Source organism: Eleutherodactylus coqui, chromosome 1, assembly GCF_035609145.1.
Source record: "Eleutherodactylus coqui strain aEleCoq1 chromosome 1, aEleCoq1.hap1, whole genome shotgun sequence".
NCBI lineage: Eukaryota > Metazoa > Chordata > Amphibia > Anura > Eleutherodactylidae > Eleutherodactylus > Eleutherodactylus coqui.
The window spans coordinates 387,779,122-387,799,290 of record NC_089837.1 but is presented as its reverse complement, the minus strand read 5'-3'; the positions used below and the strand labels follow the sequence as shown (position 1 = coordinate 387,799,290).

The window sequence follows — 20,169 nt, the reverse complement described above, 5'->3', positions numbered from 1 at the left end:
TAAGGTTCCATTAAAGATTTAATTTATAACACAAATACTGCTTTTTATATAGATACAATATAATACAGCTGTTCGGTAACTGCTGGTGTTTATTCTGGCTCGTAAACTGAATGGCATGCTTTTAAATTTCTTTTTCCTCAGATTTTCTTTAATAAAATGGCCTCTATTTCAATAGATCCAAAGTATAAAATCATGCAATCTCTACATCCTATATGATACAACCAATATAAGATATGAAGCCAGCATCCTACAAACACCAGTGCTCCCACTGCCAGCAAGTTCATCCATTTCATGTCTTGTCCAAGAGCTGGGCACCGCAATGTTCTAAGGCAGAATTCACACAGTAGCATTTCTCATGTCCATGTGTCCGGGTGGCTCTGCCGCTCAGTTATTGGCCAAAAACAGTCTTCATTATCTAATGAAATGGCAAAAAGCATCACTAGTTCTTTGCAAGTCTATGGTTAAAGAGGTTTGCGTTTTCCACTCGTCACTAATGGTCGTGCATACTCCACAAAATCATCTATAAGAACAGGCCACGCTCCTGGAAGAAGAAGAAAGCAAAAGTATTAGCGATCCCAAACTTGTGTACGTACAGCAGTGTACGCCATACATGAATCTCTCATATCCAGTCAAAACAGGGAATTTTCAGTATTCATTTTTTTTCTTAATAACACTTACATTCCCAGACTCAGTGAGTCACATACTTTCACCCCATGAGCTTAGCTTAAAGAGCAAAGAGTAGGTGACAGATACCCTTTAAATCAGCTAGTATTACCTTGTTATTTCTTTTTATCTGAAAGTTCCTGGAGTCCTTTTCAGGAGGGTCATGTGATCTAATTCTAACCATCCAAGATTTACTTAGCTTTAAGTTCTCTTAAAAAGTCAGTTTTTCAATCAGCATAAACCTTGCGTGATGGAATTAGGTGGATTGTACCACACACACTTCTTAGAGAGGGACTACAAACACTACTATCACATTTACTGCTGATTGACTGTATACTTATGGTCTGTAGTATATTTAGGTGAATACTGATGTTAATGGCACTGTCCTCCCTGCAGGCAGAGACGGTACTAACTCTAATTGGTCATGTGAATCTGTGCTGAAGCATCATGTGATTGTTAGCAGAGCATAGGAAAAATGTGAGCAGGGAGAAATTTCTGTATCACGATGGTGCCTGATAACCATCAGACAGAAGGCTGTGCTGCAGGGATAACATTTCTGCATCACAATGGTGCCTGATAACTATCAGACAGAAGGCTGTGCTGCTTGGAAGTGACTGCAGCATACATAGGAAACCTGCAGTGTGTGACACACAATCAGGTGAGGGGTGCTGGAGTGGCCCTTTAACAGATACAACAGGGTGTTATTATAGACTTTATTTTCATAGACTAGCTCATAAAGGCACAATAAGGGTATCTTCACACACAGCAGATCACCCCACCACAGAAATTCACAGGTTTTGGATTCTGAAATCTGTAGGTCCATTTCTGTGTGAAAATTTACCACAGCATGTGGACGGTATATGTAACATCTTGAGACTGTTAGCTAAAGCCAATAGATATAAAATGAACAAACAGAAGTGTTTCCTGAGATCTTTTTAGTAAAAAATGTTGTTTTTTAGGTCATTGGCATGCTCCAGGTGTGGTGTTTTTTTCATGCGGTTCCCAAAGACTTCTTTATAGGACTGAAAAGATGCATGTACTCTACCTAAAACCACCTGGGAAAAAAACTGCCACACCTAGCGCATGTCAAAAATGTTTCCACCATACACCACCCAAAATAGTTGGAAAATACACATTAAAATCATGGCTTTTCTTTTTAATTTACAAGCAAGCAAAAAACGGTGTAAAAAGTCTTGTGGTGAAGCGTTTGCATTCCTCCCTCTTTTTGGATCCACTCCTCGGTGTACAGACAAAAACCTGAACCATAATATTACCAAAGTAAGAGCATATTCATACATTGCAGATTTGCTGCAGAAACGGCAATGACTGAAAATCCTTTCTATTCATCTAAATGTGGTTGTTTCTGCAGCAAACACATGGAATTCTGCACGCCCCACTCAGATCTGCCACGTGTGAATACAACCTAAGCAGGCCATTGGTCAAAGGGAGTTGAAACAGTTGAGTGGAGGTTACATAGTGACATGATCAAGAAGCGAGAACTGTAGAACCGGTATCTAGAATTACATCGAGTGACATTCAAGCTCATTCTTTACACTTAGCTCCCCACAGTGGAGAAAAGATGCATCTGTAGACGGGAGCTCAGCAGGAATGTCTTCAGTACAGTTCAGAGAATGAAAGCTAGACAACTATTCTTTAGCTAAAATTTCACTAGTATTTGCTTTAAGTGGTGATTTAAAGTAAGTTTAGACTTGACGATTTATCATTTGAACGAGCAAGTGATGTCAGCATTCTCCCTCTTAGATCTCCATCTCTTGTTCTCTCTCTTTGTTTACTATAACTTTCCCTTAATGTGGGTTTAACAACCATTTAAGTTAATATTAAGCAGTGTTCTGGTATTCGCGAGCCATTCTCTGAAAAACCCACATAACACAGAGTCACTCCGAGACAAAAAGTTAAAGGGGTTGTCCCGCGGCAGCAAGTGGGTCTATACACTTCTGTATGGCCATATTAATGCACTTTGTAATATACATTGTGCATTAATTATGAGCCATACAGAAGTTATAAAAAGTTTTTTACTTACCTGCTCCGTTGCTAGCGTCCTCGTTCCCATGGAGCCGACTAATTTTCGCCCTCCGATGGCCAAATTAGCCGCGCTTGCGCAGTCCGGGTCTTCTGCAGTCTTCTATGGAGCCGCTCGTGCAGAATGCAGGCTCCGTGTAGCTCCGCCCCGTCACGTGCCGATTCCAGCCAATCAGGAGGCTGGAATCGGCAATGGACCGCACAGAAGAGCTGCGGTCCACGGAGACAGAGGATCCCGGCGGCCATCTTCAGCGGTAAGTATTGAAGTCACCGGAGCGCGGGGATTAAGGTAAGCGCTCCGGTAAGCTTTCTTTACCTCCCTGCATCGGGGTTGTCTCGCGCCGACCGGGGGGGGGGGGGGGGGGGGGGGGTTGAAAAAAAAAAAAAAAACGTTTCGGCGCGGGACAACCCCTTTAAGTAAACACTCCAGAAGGGATCTCAATTCCGACTTGGAATTTACATACAAGCTGAGGACCTCTTGGACTATATGGACTTTCACCCCCAGCTCGCAGTCCTATCCCGAGTATAACTAGCTACAGTGCTACAATTAATTGTAATTATTAATTTTGAATTCTGAATTTATGTTATAACTTTAAAATTAATTAAAGGATTAAACATGAACCAATGGATTAGTGACCGGGCCATCGATGACTTTTACACCGGCATAAAATGAACCAAAAGCAGCGATTTATTGTGCGATCACTGGCGGTGTTTACACTGAACGATTCATTTTCACTTGTTTGAATGATTTTTTTGTACGATAATTGTTCTGTTTAAAAGGGCCTTAAGCCCCGAAATCTAACTAGAAATGTCGAATAAAATGTGAAGCCATTACCTTCTTCATCATAGTTGGACATATCATCTGCAATCATATTACCAAAATCCAATAGGAGGTTCCAGGTGTCCTTTGGGATTGACCTCTTATGGTGCTCCTAAAAGATTGGAATAGAAATCACATACAAATTCCATAATCTAGCAGTGTCTAAAAGATGCTTAGAGAAGCCTGATGTTACAGTAAAGAGGGCTGTAAGGCATTTCCTCTTATTAACACTCCGATAGTCATATTACAATCGGGAAGACCTTCTTGATTATGTCCTCTTTTTATTGTACATTTTGAAGTTATGTCTCAAGTAATTACACTTGGTGACAAATGTGTTTTAACCCCTCAGTGACAGCTAATTTTAAAACTTAAGGACTAGAGATGAGCGAACGTACTCGGTAAGGGCGATTTCGCAATCGAGCATCGCTATTTTCGAGTACTTCACTACTCAGGTGCGCTGTGGGTGAGCGGGGGGTTGCAGCGGGGAGTCGGGGGGAGAGGAAAAGAGAGAGGGCTCCCCCCTGTTCCCCGCTGCTACCCCCCACTCCCCTCTGCAATCCCCCGCCCCACAGCGCACCCGAGTACTTTTCACCCGAGTAGTGAAGTACTCGAAAATCGCGGTGCTCGATTGCGAAATCGCCCTTACCGAGTACGTTCGCTCATCTCTATTAAGGACCAGTAAAAAAAAAAAAAAAAAATGATGATGAGTTGTATTTTTTTTAATGGCACCATTTCACCATTTAAAGGCATATGCAATGTATTGAATAACTATTTTTTGGTGTTGAGGGGATTGAAAAAAAAAAAAAAAAGAAGCATTTTCGCCATGTTTTATGGATTTACTTTTATAGTGTTATCAGGTTAGCATACTAAAGGAAGTGCTCAGAAAGACAGTGGAAATAGTGCAGAGGAAATTACTCACTAAACCCTGCATGCTATTTCACATTCTTCAGTTTTGTAAAAGGGAACCAGTCAGCACTTTTACTGATGTAAATGAACAAGTGCGCTATGATAATAGTGATTCCTTCTACAATAGGTTCTATTTGGCTGTTGATGGAAGCATACCTGAGTAAATCTAGTTTAAAATTCTCCCATGCGGCATGTAATGAGGCGACACGCCAGTGGGTGTGCCAGACAGTCTCTGCTAGTTACTTGGGCTTCCAAAAAGTCCGCCCACCTCGCCTCCTGTGACGTATACACAGTGCTGCAAAGTCTCGTGTGCCGTTAGTCGGCACATGCACAGATGAGCTTTCCCTTTTGTGGGCAGAATAGCAGTGCCCATCTGCATGTGCCGACTTTGCAGAGATATTAGCAGGTAATAGGGGCAGCTAGCAGAGACTGTCCAGCATGCCCACCAGATTGCTCCGCCTCATTTACAGCCAAATAAAACCCATTGTAGTGTCATTATTGTAGCGCTGCTCTTCGTTTATATTAGTAAGAAGTGCTTTCCCTTAAAACAAACATATTATAAGACAGAGTCAATTGGGAAAAATGTTTTGGATTGCCCCCACCCGTTTGATAGCACAGTTCTCAGGTATATGGATCAGGGGCTAGGAGTAATACTGTAAATGTCGAACAAATGAGCTTTTGGCCAACAAATTTTATTTTATTTTTTTTAATAAGTTGCGGCCCCAAATTTTGAAACCTGAATCCACTATACACCTCACACATTTTAGCATAGATCTAAAACTAGCCATCATTTATCTGCAGACCATTGGCAGATTCAGCTTACAGTGGCTTCAGACTGTATTCTAGCTCTCCACTGAGCTTTCCAATTGGGCGTTACAGTTGAAAACCCCAAAACAGTGTTCCTATGAACCCCACAGGTATCCATTCACTTTAAGGAGGTAAACTGAATTTAAAAGGCGCAAACCTAGGACTCTGTTTGACCCAGTTTTTGGTTGTTTCCATCTTTGTTAAAGATTTACGATGGGGGTACTGCTTGTGTATCAAAAGAGGTGAACAAGACTCGGACAGGAGTTGAAACGCGTTCTCCATTTTTTCTTTGAAGTGCACATTTTATTAATAAAGCAGGACGTTTTGATACACAAGCAGAATCCCGATCGAGAATCTTTACTTGCATTAAGAAGCCGGAGTGACCGGACGGCTAATCAAAGCCTTGTGATACATGCCTGCCACAAGGAACAGGGAGCTGGGAACCAAGCAAGGTGAGACAGAAAAACTTTATTATTCCTAAAACTGACAGCATCTGGTGGGAAATAATCTTGCCAAGTATCTTCAATCCCCTTCCCTTACACATCTCCTCTGGTCCAAGCTCAGCATTTGACCCAATAATAGATGTATCGCCTCCAGGAACCTCTTCTTCTCACCCTAGTAACTCCTAGTCCTCCTCCAGTCTCTCTCCCTGGCTGTCACTAATCATCTTACTGCAGTACTCAACCTCTTTCTTCTGGTATCTCTCGCTTCTTCTTTAAGCATGCAATTACATCCCCTTTACATTACAAAAAAAATCCCTGACCAGTCCAGTACTGCTATCTCCCCTACTGGAACTCTTAGTCTAAGTGACTCTTTTCTATCAATTCTTCTGGATCTCTCTGCAGCTTTGACACCATAGATCATCAAATACTACTCAGTATGCTCCACTCTATTGGCCCCAAGGATATTGTACTGTCTTGGTTTTCTTCCTACCTCTCTGTGAACTCATTTAGTGTATTATTTGCCAGATCTTCTTCTCTTCCTCTACTTACTGTTGGGTGTTCCCCAGGGTTCAATCCTAGGTCCTCTCCTATTTTCTATCTAGCCCGACACACTGAATGAACCACAAGTAGATTTGGAGAATATATATATATATATATAATGACATCATTGACTGGCTGTGATTAGTTCATCGAGCGTGGCTCTAATTGGTTCAGGAGTGCCGCCTCAGCCAATCAGAGCAATCACTTGCTGGAGGCGGGGTATTCAAGCCCCGTCACCAGCAAGAGACGCTTTGTCAACATTAAGGACTGCACGGAAGCCTGCCAGAGCGCTGCGGCCCAGCGGGAGGGACCCAGTCAGGAACTGCTAGGTGAGTATAAGACACCCCCTGAAAATAAGACCCTGTGCCTCTTTTGGGGCTAAAATTAATATAAGACAGGGTCTTATTTTCAGAGAAACACGGTACTCGGCTGCACACAACAAGGGAGGCAAAGGAATGCCTCCACAACACTGCTACATTTCCATGGCCTACTCGATTGGCAGACTTATCGCCAATAGAACATGTATGGGACCATCTGGGATGCCAACTTCAACAGGCTACAAGCTTGCGCGATCTAGAGACTCAGTTACAGCAAATGTGAAGTGATATGCAGCAAGATACCTGTAAGCATCCATGCCCGCCTATATTACACCTTGCATCCAAGCTAGAGGCGACCCAACACAGTACTAGAGCCTCCTTTCAAGTGTTCAGTTTTCCGCAATAAATTAGCCTTTAGTTTGGACATTGTAATCCCTTCAAACAGTCAATGTTACAATCACACAAAGTTTAATTCGGTTCCGAAAATTCCTTCTAGGTGCCTGATTTTTTTTTGGACAATGGGTGTAATATATGTGTGTGTGTGGGAGAGGCAAAAGTCTGGACACACCGGTTTAAGTGGTGCAATAATGAGAAAATTGACTTCCAATGTGTGAAAGTATTAATCAGGATGGAGGCGACGTTTTCGGTGGCCATTTTGAACTCGCTGTATTGCATTCAACCATTTGGCTCAGGTCTTTCAAATGGGAAGGGGTCATATGATATATCAGTCTTGGCTATAATGTACTCAAAAACACACTGGAAGTGTCAGTTTTGCCCTCTCTTTACTAGTTTAGGAGTTAAGTGAAGGCAAAGTTTCACAACATGCTTTACATGACGTGTTTGTTGTGTCCACCATTATGCGGGATGCACATAACTAAACGTTTAATCAAATATCTATGAATAAGAGCTGCAAAAGTTAGGGAGAGCGCCATCACAAAAATGAAAAATTAATAACTATATGGGATTCTACTTACCGGGTGTCAGGCGGGGCAACAAACATATATTTGTGTCCCACCTGCACCGGGAATCCAAGTTCACCTTTAGAGGGTTTCTTTGCCGATGGGTGGAGTTTTATCCAGAAAAGCTGGTACTAAAGAATCTAATAGTTCTACTCAGCTAATCTAGAGAGCAGCAGCTCAAAAAGTACCCCAAAAGTTTCAAAGAACAAATTGGGGAAATAACAATGATACATAAAGAAAAAAACTTTTCTATTCACTGCGCTACACTCTCAACCCAGAACGTCCTGTGGGAATAAGCTACTAAACACCTAGGTCAATAGTAAGCTATAATTTTATTCCCCATATTCCACATAACAGATATATTAAAAGCAACGCGTTTCTGCGTCCACTGACGCCTTTATCAAGCTCTTTATTAGCTTGATAAAGGCGTCAGTGGACGCAGAAACGCGTTGCTTTTAATATATCTGTTATGTGGAATATGGGGAATAAAATTATAGCTTACTATTGAACTAGGTGTTTAGTAGCTTATTCCCACAGGACGTTCTGGGTTGAGAGTGTAGCGCAGTGAATAGAAAAGTTTTTTTCTTTATGTATCAATGAATAAGAGCTGCAGGTGATATTTCTTCACACCACTTTAGGATTCGCCATTTCAGGTGAAGCATATTGTGTATTTTTTCCGCATACACAAGGGACCTTAAATGACCACCGAGATAAAAGTCCAAAGATGTTACATCTGGCAACCTTGGCGACCATTTGACTAGATCTCTGCGGCCAATACAGTGCCTAGGGAGTGCCACACTCAGCCAAGTGCAGAGGTGTGCCAATCCTGTTTAAAGTAACTTGGGAATTTATTGTGAACAAATGAAAATATGGTATACTGTAACATCAGGAGGTACTTCCCACCATTAAGTAAGCCATCAACTAAAAAGGCCCTGGTGTCAGACACAATTTACAAACTTTGCCCTTGCTTAATTCCTGAACAAGTAAAGGTAGGGCAAAACTGACACTTTCAGTGTGTTTGAGTAAATTTTAGCCAAAACATTTCATTTTATGAACCCCTTTCCATGTCAAAAACCTGAGCTGAATTCAATATGGCAGAGTTTAAAATGTCTGCCAAAAAAGTCTTACCAAAGAAATGCAGCGTCATTCCCAATGTATACTTTCACACATTGGAAGCCAATTTTCTGATTATTACACCAGTTAATTGGATGCTTCCAGACTTTTGCCTCACCCTGTATGTGTGTGTATATACACTGGTTAAATATTTTAGAACACCTTCATTTTTATTGATATTTACAGAGTTTAGAGGTCTCAAATGTAATTTGAAATGGAATCATATAACAAATAAACAAGTTAAGATGAATAAAAATAATGTATTCCTTTTTTTCACCAAGTTAAACCTAGATTTTTGACTGATGTAACAACTTTACACAATCAATGCATTCTTTCTAAAATTGCATTTCCATATTTTCAGAAATTTCTTCCGAACATTGTTGCAGAAGTTCCCACAAAATGTGCTGCGCTTGTAGGTTGCTTTGCTTTCACCCTTCTATCAGATTCATCCCAAACAAGCTCAATGGGGTTTTAGACTGGAGACTGTGAAGCCCTTTTCATTCTTTGAAGCCTACTGGCTACTTCTTGTTTTCTTAAGTAATTCTGACATAACCTAAAAGTATGTTATAGATCATTGTCTTGCTGTAATATGAACCCCTGAGCAAAATGCTGTGGTAGCCAGTCACCTTGTGCAAGTTTCCAACTCTGGAATCATCCAAAGAGCCCCAGACCATCACACTTCCTCCTCCACGTTTGACCGTTGGCGTCACAAAATCAGGAACCAAGCTTTCACCTACTCAACGAGGTACAAAAACCCTGCGTGATGTACCAAATATGTTAAATTTTGATTCATCAGTCCATAAAGACCTTCTTCCACTCTTCAGTGGTCCACTTGAGTGTTCAGGCAAGTGTCTTTTTTATGGTTTTCAATCTTAGCAGTGGCTTTCTTACTGACACTTTACCTGTCAAACCTGCAGATAGAAGAAGTCTTCTCTTCACAGCTGAAATGGAAACTTGTTTATTCTTTGCTTCATTAAGCTTTGCTTGAAGATTTTGTGCTGTGAGGTGCCGATCACGCAAACTGTTGACTCTGGAAAACATTGACATCTGATTTTGTAGTGTCCTTTGGTCTTCCAGACCTCTTCCTGTCAGTTTCCTCCAGTTTCCAGATGCTTTATGATGGTATAGCAAACTGTACTGACTGACCCCTTGGTTCTCTTGGCAATTTCTGTTTAGGTAGAACAGACCTACACTTCTAAAGGTTATAATTGTCTTCTTATGTTAGTTGTCTTTTTCTTGCCATTATGATAGCACTGTGCTGTGAAGAGCCAAGCTGTCCAAATCCTGCCCTGGAGGGTGTTGTAATGCAGTCTGTTTCAACACTGATTATATAGAAACAGAGAGTTTGAAAGTCATCTAAAAAGTTGTGACAACTGTAGGAATAGTTTGCATCCATGTTTCGAACCATAATTTGCTTTCTGCGCAACAGAGCAGCTGTCCTTGATGTGTTCCCTGAAAAAAGCCCTTTAAAGCCTATTTAAAATCATAAATTTAGACTATTGTAGTGTTTTCAGGCTAAAATTTCTTAATACTGATATGGTCTTAACTTACTTTTGAATTGTTGAATCATTTAAGGTGTTTGCTGGACTTGAACTGGGAAATTGAGGTGTCAAAACTTTTGACTGGTAGAGTTTATTATATATATTACTTACACACACACACACACACACGGGGTGCACAAAAATATGGAAACGCCAAAATACAGAACACAAAACCTTGACTAATATGCTGTAGAAAAACCTTTAGCTGTCAGAACTTGGAATGGCATTCTCCAGATGTAAATTTGACCAAGTCGTAAACAGTGTAAAGTTCGACTGATCCGACCTTTTTTCATTGCTCCATAGTCCAGGTTTCAGGACTTTTACACCACTGTCATTTTTTTTTTGAGTAGCATTTCTGTTACTGATAGGTGGTTTTGGGAGCCAGCTGGTAACAGCAGCTGAGTGAATCAAATCCCTGACCAAATGAAACCTTGTTGCTCGGGCAGAAGTTCACTTCTCCCAGCAGCATCTGTCTTATATTATCGCCACCTAAAATCATGATCAAGTTAAAATTTTTTGGTAGTATTCTAAAAAATGATTTATAATCCCACGTAACCTAAGGCATACATCTCGTACCGCGTTTCCATATTTTTATCTACCCGCTGTATGTATGTAAACTATCTCCTGCATAATATATATGTGTGATATATCTACAGTACCTATTTAGTTCTTCCTGAGACATCACCTCTGCACTGCTACAAAACATCAGGGGTTGTCTCCCATCCCCAACATTATTTCTTCGCCATCTGAGACCTAATCTTTCATATACTGACCTTTTGTTTTTCCACCATCTACTAACCTACCTAAACCTGATATTTCCATTTCAGCATGTTGTATTACCATAGCATTTAGGCAGCATGCCCGTTATCGTAGGTTTATATTTGAATCAGATATTTCTTTTGCTCCTTGTATTCAGTCACTTTTTGTTCAACCACTACACCCATGTCTTCACCCTGTGCCAGTCACTACACTGATGTCTTCACCCTGTGGTAGTCACTGCAGTGGTTGCCAGTCCACTATAGAATACAATTTAAACTTATCACTCATCTAAGAGACTGATCATAGTGCCATTTTACCCCTACATATCCTCTCTCATCTCTGCTTACCACGCTGTCTGTCCGTGCCCTCCGTTGGGCTAATGATCTCAGACTAACATCCTCCATAATCCGAACCTCACACTCAATCTCATAGACCTTTTTTGAGCTCCACCAGATCTTTGGATTACGCTACCCCAGAAAAATCAAGATAATTCCCAATATCCAATTGTAAGAGCACCCAAAAAACACATCCTTTTAGGCAGGCCTACCATACTGTCTGCATTCCCTACTCGGATTCCTTTTACCCTTCTCACCTCTTCTACATTATTCCTCAGAACTAGGTCCCTTCATCCAGTGATAATCACCCCCCCCCCCCCGTATCTCTACATACACAGATACTACCCACTTAAAAAGATAGCCAAACCATTGTACAGACCAAGCAGCTTTTACCTTTGTATCACCCTCTCACTCCTCTTGTTTGAGCTGCTGATTTATTACTCTGACTAATTTTGTATGTATCCTCTGATGTCAAAATTGCTTTCTTTTAAATAACATACTGCACTACTTCTGTAGTGCAGTGTATTATGCCATCCTACCAGTATTCTACTGATAAGCAGCCTATTAAGTTAAACAGGCTTCCATACCAACCTGGAGTTCATAGCAACCCAATCAAACAACGTAATTGCGTTTTGGCAGGAGGAGCGAGGGACTTGTTTATGGGGTGACAAAAGCAGCCTCTAGTCCTGCTGTCAAACTTGTTATATGCCACAGTTGCTATTTGATTGCAAAGGGGTTAAACAGCCAGGGTTTGAGTTAGCTCTGAATCAAACTATTGCAGCAGGGTTGCCAGCTGCATGTTACAACTGCCACGGGCTGCAGATGGCGTGCGCTCAGCACCGGAGTCTGCTTCATGTGAGCGTCATACCTGCGTGGCAATTTGTGTTAAAACCTTCCACCTGAGCAGCAGATATAAGGCGTAGGACAGGAAGGGGTTAATACATGTATAATGAATGTCAGACATTGAATTGTCAGAAAACCTCACCAAATGTAGCTGAATCTGCAGTAGTATGTAGATAGATATCTCCCGTCCATGGCCAGCTTTAGATCAGCCCATGTCTAACAATTAATATTGAAACCACAGTATATACACATGTATACGTTTATGAAGATCAGCAATACTTACCAACAAAAACTTATTCCACAGTTCTAAAAATTTGAACCTTCCTGACAATACTAAATTCCAATAAGCGATTGCCATATCCAAATCTGAAAACACATCAATAAATGGGAACATGGTTAATCGGAGGGCGCGGAGGAATAAGTTGGCGCCATACAAATAAAGATTATTGTTATTAATAGACAAACATACTTTCACACATGTGATATAATAGCAAATAGCACGCTACTGATTCATACTCTGGGGATAGTACTCTGAAACGCTGAATGTATGTGACAATCTGACAGCAACAACACAATTCTTTTAATTCCCAACTTTGGTCATGTGAGTGACAGTTGTCATATAACCCTTTACATCCGCCATGCTTGGCGCCGAGCCCACTGCACACGCTGCAGCTGTTGGTTGTCATATACAGCTAACACCCGGCCGTAATTGGTAATGAGTCTAAGCCCTGCCAACTGCTGAACAGATATAGGGGCTTCCCTCTGTCCCCCAGTTGTCCCCACATAACGGGACTGTATGGTGCTGTTCGGTTGCCATGGCAGCCTGAGGCCTAGTGAATGCTTACAGGCCTGCTATGGATTTCTACGTAAAATATACTGCAGTCTATTGTACAATCAACCAAACAATAGTAAGTGAGATTAAAATAAGAAGTGAAAATAATTATAAATTACAAAAATAAATGTATTTATAGTTTGGTAAATTTGTTGGCGACTAGCAAGGGGGCAATTTTTCAAACGTTTATAAAGAAAAAAACACACAAAAAATTACATACGTAATTGGTATTGCCATCTCCATAAAAGTCTGATTAAAATACTGCAATTATCCTGTATGGTGGTCAGAAAAAAACAAACAAACATGGCAGAACTGGGCTTTTTTGGTCACCCCATCTCAAAGAAAAAAAAGTGATCAAAATTGCATGTATCCCTAATTAATAGCAATAGAAACTACAGCTAGCCGAGCAAAAAAAAAAAAAACCAAGCCCCCACATGGCCCCAATAATTAAAAAGTAAAAAGTCATGGGGATCAGAAGAAGGCGACACGGGCACACCGTACAGATTCTGAGTGCAGAATCCCGCAGCGGATTCCACCCGTGCCCGCAGACATGAAGCAAAAAAGACATTTACTTACCTGTCCGGCTGTGGTGTAGGTCTTCTCCGTTGCGCCGCCCATGCTTTTTTCTTCTTTTTTTTTAAATTTCCTGCGGCACGTCCGCAGTGTCAGCTGTGGCTGTGCCGCGGAATGGACGGCTTCCATTGACTTCAATGGAAGCTGTCCCTTTGGGATCCGCAGAAAAAAGGACCATGCTGCGCTTTTTTGCAGTGCATGCGATCCGCACGCCGGAAAAAAATGACATCCGCCGGTATTTAAATACCTGCGGATGCCCAATGATGCCCACGCAGATTCCACAATTCAATTATGGACATCGGGCCTTAAAGGTTTTGGTATTATTTTTTTTTTCAAGTGGCATAACGGAAAATATTTGGTGTAAATTTGGTACCACTGTTATTGTACATACGCACAGAATAAATGTTAACATGTAATTTGTGCTGCACATTAAACGCAGTAAAAACAAAAAACCCTAAAAAGGGCAAATTTACATTTTTTAACTATTTCACCCCACTAAGAAATTTGTAAAAGCTTTCCAATACATTATATAGAACATTAAAGGGCGGCTGTCAGCTTGAACACGCTGTCCAAACTGCAGGCATGATGTTATAGAGCAGGAGGGGCGAGCAGATTGTATATAGTGTATACTAGAAGATATACCGCTGCATTGCCCAGTGATTTATGACTAGCAGTCCTGGAATATACAACGTGAGCCACAACAATGAGCCCCGCACTGCACAGTTATGGAAGTCCTCCAAAAGAAAAAGCTGTTGCCCATAGCAACCAATCATAGCACAGCTTTTATTTTACCTCAGAAGTATAAGAAACGAATGCTGAACAGTGATTGGCTGCTGCTCATGCAAGATTTCACTCAATTCGGACCAGAACTGTGGATTTGTATATGACACAAACAAACAGATTGTGCTTTATATATATATATATATATATATATATGTGTGTGTGTGTGTGTACCGATGCTCATTAATGCTATGTGACTGTATTAGCCATATATTATACTGAGGTAAAATAAAAGCTGCGCTGTGATTGGTTGCTATGGGCAACAGCTTTTACTTCTCAGTGCTGAGATAAAACGAAAGCTACTTATATCTAAAACAAAATCTGTTTGTGTCGTATACAAATCCCCAGTTCTGGTCCGATTTGAGTACAATTGTGCATTTTTTGTTGCCAAAAGCAACCAATCATAGATCAACTTTCATTTGTTATTCTGCTGAGGCAAAATGAAAGCTGTGCTGTGATTGGTTGCTATATATTATATTGCTGTGCTGTGATTGGTTGCTATGGGAAAAAGTTTCCAATCCTCAGTTGCCCCATGTATTCCTGACTAGGGACAGATCATTTCCTGACACACAAATGTTCAGCGCTCAGTCCGACTCTTCTAGTGGGAATGACTTGTTGGAAATAACCAGGAATTCTAAATCGAGTCCGTAGAATCCATTGGTGAAAGCAAATTTGGGAGCTGCTGCATTAAAATTCAAGGAAAGGCAAAAATATGCAAATAAGGTTGCCAAGACAACAACATTTCAGAATTTTTTTTTTTAGCCTAGAAACCTTCTCCGGGTGGAGATTATACTGTGCGCAAAATGTCATGTCAATCGGTCGTACAGTTTGTGTGTGATGCTCCAACAGACATTGGCAAATATATAGAAGATGGGGAAAGATTCCGTATAACTTGTATTTTATTCATTTATATCCCAGCTCATTCTGAGATGAACAGTCCAATGGGCGGAGCTATCAGTGATTGACAGCTACCCCTGTATGTAGAGTCACAGCTGTCAGTCACTGATAGCTCCGCCCATTGGACTGTTCAGCTCAGAATGAGCAGAGATATAAGTGAATAAAATACACATTCTACTAAAGCTTTCCCCAAACCAGTGGTTTGCACAGCATGATGGAGCCAGCAGATTCATTTTACATTGTACCACTGAAAAATACTAACTTGTCCCGTAAAATACAAGCCCTTATGCGGCCGTTGATGGAAAATTAAAGAGTAATTATTTTTTTAAAAGTGGGGATAAAAAAGCTAAAAACAGGCTGAAAAGGGGTTAATGGTAAAATATTGATAAATCACGAGAAAAGTTGTTCTGCCATTGAAGTTAAATAGGTCATGACGGAGTTGCATTGTACCAGCGCTATAGATGAATAGAGTTTTCCCCGTAAAGCAATAATTTCTGACAATTACCCAGTCTTTGCATTGCCACACAAAACTTTTCTCAGATCTTTGTAAAAACAGTTGTAGAGTTTACCACAAGATAAATGTCAGATGTGTAACAACAGTTATGACTTATGGGGCAGGTTTTCAAGTATTAGAATTGATCAATTTTAATACCGTAGAAGTCAAAATTATCGTAAAAGGGCATGTATCGCCTACATTATTTTCATCTAATTAAAGCCAGACACTAAATACAATCTTTTCTCAGTATTTATATTCCGATCATAGATTTTAAAGTCCTTTTCTATTCAGGATTATAGACGGCAGCCACCTTGTCTGAGCTGCTGGAGTGAAAAATGATTGATTGCGGGGATATGACCACTAAAGATATGACCGCTACCGTAAATAGTCTGATCCTGTCATAATTTACCTATAGCGCATATGTGTGTTACCCATCACTGCTAAAAAGTAGAATGATAGAAACTTAAAGGCTATGGACCTCTTTGACCTTTTTTAATCCATGTATCATTCCCATAGATAATTGCGGTCTTTTGGAATATACTGCAAGAATCTGATGCCCCATTTACACGGGACGAGTTGTCACATTGTCGGGCAAACAATGCGGGAGCGCCACAATGTGAACGATAATCGTCTTGTGTAGAAGAGCCATAAGCGTCAGTCAGCCAGTCTGATGGACTCGACCTAATAACAGAGGGCGCAGGGATATTATACATGTAGTTTACAGCTGGTGGTGGAGGGAGTGTGCCACGTATAGTTTACTGCAGGGTTGGAAGTGGGGAAGAGGCGTTATATTCCGTTTATAGAGAGGCGTGGAACACATTACCCATCTGAATATTGGCGATTTTGTTACACTAACTAAAAAGTGCTGATGGTCAGCGGTCCTACCCGCCCGTCATTAGAAGCACTAGGAGCTGCTCCAGTCTGAGGACTAATTGATCTTTCTCCGCTCACACAACAGAGCAAGAAAGAGCTCACAGTAACATATTTTAAAAGAATATGTAAAAATACATGGAAAAGCGCTAGTGAGGGGGTCTACAGCCTTTAAGAGATTTTAATTAAAAATAGAGCTGATATATATGAAGATAAATAATTCATATATATATAAACGTATTCCTTAAATACAGCATTTTATGTGCCAGGAAAGGAGGCAGGTGAGGCAGTCTGCTGGAGGAGATCTGAGGAAGAAAAGAATGTCCTGGATTGGTGAGGGAACCCCACCGATTCCATATTGAGGACAGGTCATCAATATTATAGTCCCAGAAAACGCCTTTAGGCCTCCTTCCCATGAACGGATTTACGCCGCGTAAATCCGCGGCAAAAATCCGCTGCGTTGCCCGCTGCTATTAGGTTCTATTGAACCTAATAGCACAATGCTCACGATGCGTAATTCCACCGCGGAATTACGCACCGTGAAATCTCCCGTCCTCACCCGCAGCATGTTCTATTTGCTGCGGGTGTACGCGCTGACGGCTTCCATTGCAGTCAATGGAAGCCGTCCGTTCATGCTATCTCCCGCTGCAACCAGCGGAAGATAGCGTGAAAAAACGCTTCCCCGCCTACCGCCGCGCGTCACATGACGCGGCCGGCGCGTCACGTGACACGGCCGGCCGCGTCATGTGACGCGGTGGGCGTGTCACATGACGCGACGGCGGTGGGCGGGGAAGCGTCTTCACGCTATCTTCCGCTGGTAAGTATGGGGTCTCTGGGGGGCGCCGTGACGGGCTTCACTGCGGAATATTACGCGGCGGAGCCCGTCACGCTCGTGGGAAGGAGGCCTTCAGCAACAAGGTGATGTGAAGTATATGTCACCTAAACATACATTGCAGTTACAAGAAGAACCCCCCTTAGGGCTCAAGTCCACGACTGTGTTTTCACTGTGTATTAAGCATGTATTGCATGGATGCGTGATACGTGATGAATGGAGTCAATGAAAGTCAATGGATTTTCAATAATCCATGCACACTGGCGTGTAGACACTGCGTATTGCAACGCAAGAGAATTAAATTGCAGCATTTCCCTGCTTAGCACACAGCGTGAGCCCTATACATTGGTATAGGCTGTGTATGATATGCTGTACATATGTAATACATTGCGTATGGGCAGTGCTTTCATACGCATCCCTACTCTGAAAGGGAGCGAGGAAATTAAAGAAAACAAAAAGTCACACTGTGCATGTGCTTGTGATATGTGGGCATGCACAGTGCCATAATCTGTCTCTGCCGGCAGAGCATAGGGTAGAAAAATGGGTAGAACGCTGTGGGAAGACCCGCAGGGTTTCACACATACGCCTGTGGGCGTGAGCCCTTTGGAATTACCTGGATTCTGCATTGGTTACTGATAACAAGTGGTCTAATTGCTATCTAATTTACAATTACACAAACACTGTTTAGGTCTCTTATGGAGCACACTGAATAAACATCAACAGTGAGGGAGAAAAAGTAAATGAACCCTAGAACTTAATCTTTACCAGGAATCACCTCCACCAAATAGGACCATTCCTCACTGTCATACTGCAGCATCTCCATAGGGTTAAGGTCAGGACTCTGACTTTCCCATTCCAAATCTTTCTAAATCATTCTTTGGTTGACTTGTGTGCTCTGGGTCATCGTCTTCGTACCCTCAACGGTCCAAGAAAATGGAAACCTGTAGCACAGTTATGAACCAGCACTTATTAGTTGACCTCCATTATGTTTGTAATTGTGACTAAAGCCCCATTCACATGGGTGAGCTGTCAGCAAACGATGCCCAACAGCGCGTCTGAGTGAAGCTCACTCCTGTGCTGTTACACAGGAGCGAGTATTGCTGGCATCACTCAGAGCACGGCCAGCATGGAGGAGGAGCAAGCCAGAGAGTGCTCTTCCCCCGCCGCCTCCATTCACAGTGAGCAGACAGTCGTTCAGAAGTGAAGGACTGTTGTTTACACTGAACAGACAGTCGTTCGGTTTTCTGCATGTAGAAACTGAACGACTGAACAACTCCCGCTCACTCGCCGCATGCATCTATATGGGACGACTATCGTTCCAATTCCCACGGGAGCGTGGGAATTTGAACAACTCTGAACGATAATCGTCCCGTGTAAATGGGCCATCAGAAAACAGTCAGAACACAAATGTATCAGTGATTAATGCAGGAATCCAAATAATTTCAAAAGGATCACTTACTTTATCTTGCAACTGTAAATGGTCCTCTAACACAAGCAAGGGTTTATTATTATTTTTTATAGAGAATTAGACTGAAAACAACTCTGTAGTGAATTCTAATCCAGAAGCGACATAGACATTGTAGACATAAGTATCAGGCCTTATGTCCTTGAAGCAGCTGGGTGCGGAGGAGGAGATTTTGAGGTCCTACTCAGGCACATTTGAAAGAAAGGCTTTTTTTTTTTACAGGCCAAGTAGGATACTGCAAAATGATGTAACAGGATGTGTTTGTGGTGATTAAAGAAAAAAGTCTTTTGCTACATAAGCAAGCAATACTTGAAGGCTTATTTTTTGCGTGACAACCTGTAGTTTCCTATTGGTACCATTCTGAGGTACATAAGACTTTTGGATTGCTTTTTTACTAAGTTTTTTTTTTTTTGCTTGGAGATGGGGGTGACCAAAAAAACCCAAAACAAAACAAAACACAATTTTAGTGTTATTTATTATTCTTAGAGAGTTCACCATGCAGTATAAATAATGCGTTATTTTAGTAGACTGGACTTTTACGGATGCCGCTATACCAAATGTGTATATTTTGTATACTACATAGTTCCCCCCCCCCCCCCTTTTTTATTTGTGCTGCATATTTTCAATGCAGATTCCACCTCTACAAATGAGGGGTGGCTTCAGTTGGGGCAGATTTCCTGCTGCGGAAAATCCACAACAAATTTGCCATATGTGAACATGCCGTAAACAAAACCCGTTAGTCAACAGAACTGCACAAGTACAAGGTCCCAAATACATACCAAGCCCTTTTTGTCCAGGATTTTTTGCAAAATTAAATGTAAACTGATAGAAGTCTTTAAATTTGAGCGGGTCTTTGACTTCTTGCTCTAGTCTGGGGAGCTGCGCCCTTAGTTTGTCTGTGCTGTCACACCTGCAAATGAAAAACAAGTAGAAACAGTCAGCCTTTTAGTTGCCTTGAATATTACACCAAAGCTGTCCGTCAGCAGCAGGTCAACAACCTAGAAAGTGATTTACAGCCTCCAGTGGCTCATACTGATGGCTATATCCAAGTACTCGCCTTATCTAATCTAATAACTAATGCCATCAGCTTACTTTCCTTTAATCTTTTGGATGACAAATTGGCGATTTTAAAACCAAATACTATTTTTCCACAAATACAATACAAATTAATATTGCGTATACAGTATATATACAGTGGTCCCTCAAGTTACAAACATGCAGTGTGAATGTCTGCAGAGATGATGATCGAGCTTCAGTTTGTCTGCATTAATCTGTCACCGCAGACACACACACACACACACGTATACAGTATATCTGTCAGCTAGAGATAATGCATGC

General features: G+C 41.4%; 1 protein-coding gene across 4 annotated transcripts in view; it reads right to left on the bottom strand.

The window, feature by feature from the left end:
• DCUN1D2 (defective in cullin neddylation 1 domain containing 2) overlaps positions 1-20,169 on the bottom strand; it is a 35,983-nt gene continuing 15,814 nt past the window's right edge. For all 4 annotated transcript variants that reach the window (XM_066579671.1, XM_066579672.1, XM_066579674.1 and 1 more), the window contains exons 4-7: positions 19,611-19,741; positions 12,370-12,452; positions 3,539-3,635; positions 1-541 (exon numbers count right to left, since the gene is read on the bottom strand). In XM_066579671.1, coding sequence (XP_066435768.1) covers positions 462-541; positions 3,539-3,635; positions 12,370-12,452; positions 19,611-19,741 — 391 coding nt within the window. In that variant the 3' untranslated portion in view covers positions 1-461. The remainder of the gene's footprint in view (positions 542-3,538; positions 3,636-12,369; positions 12,453-19,610; positions 19,742-20,169) is intronic.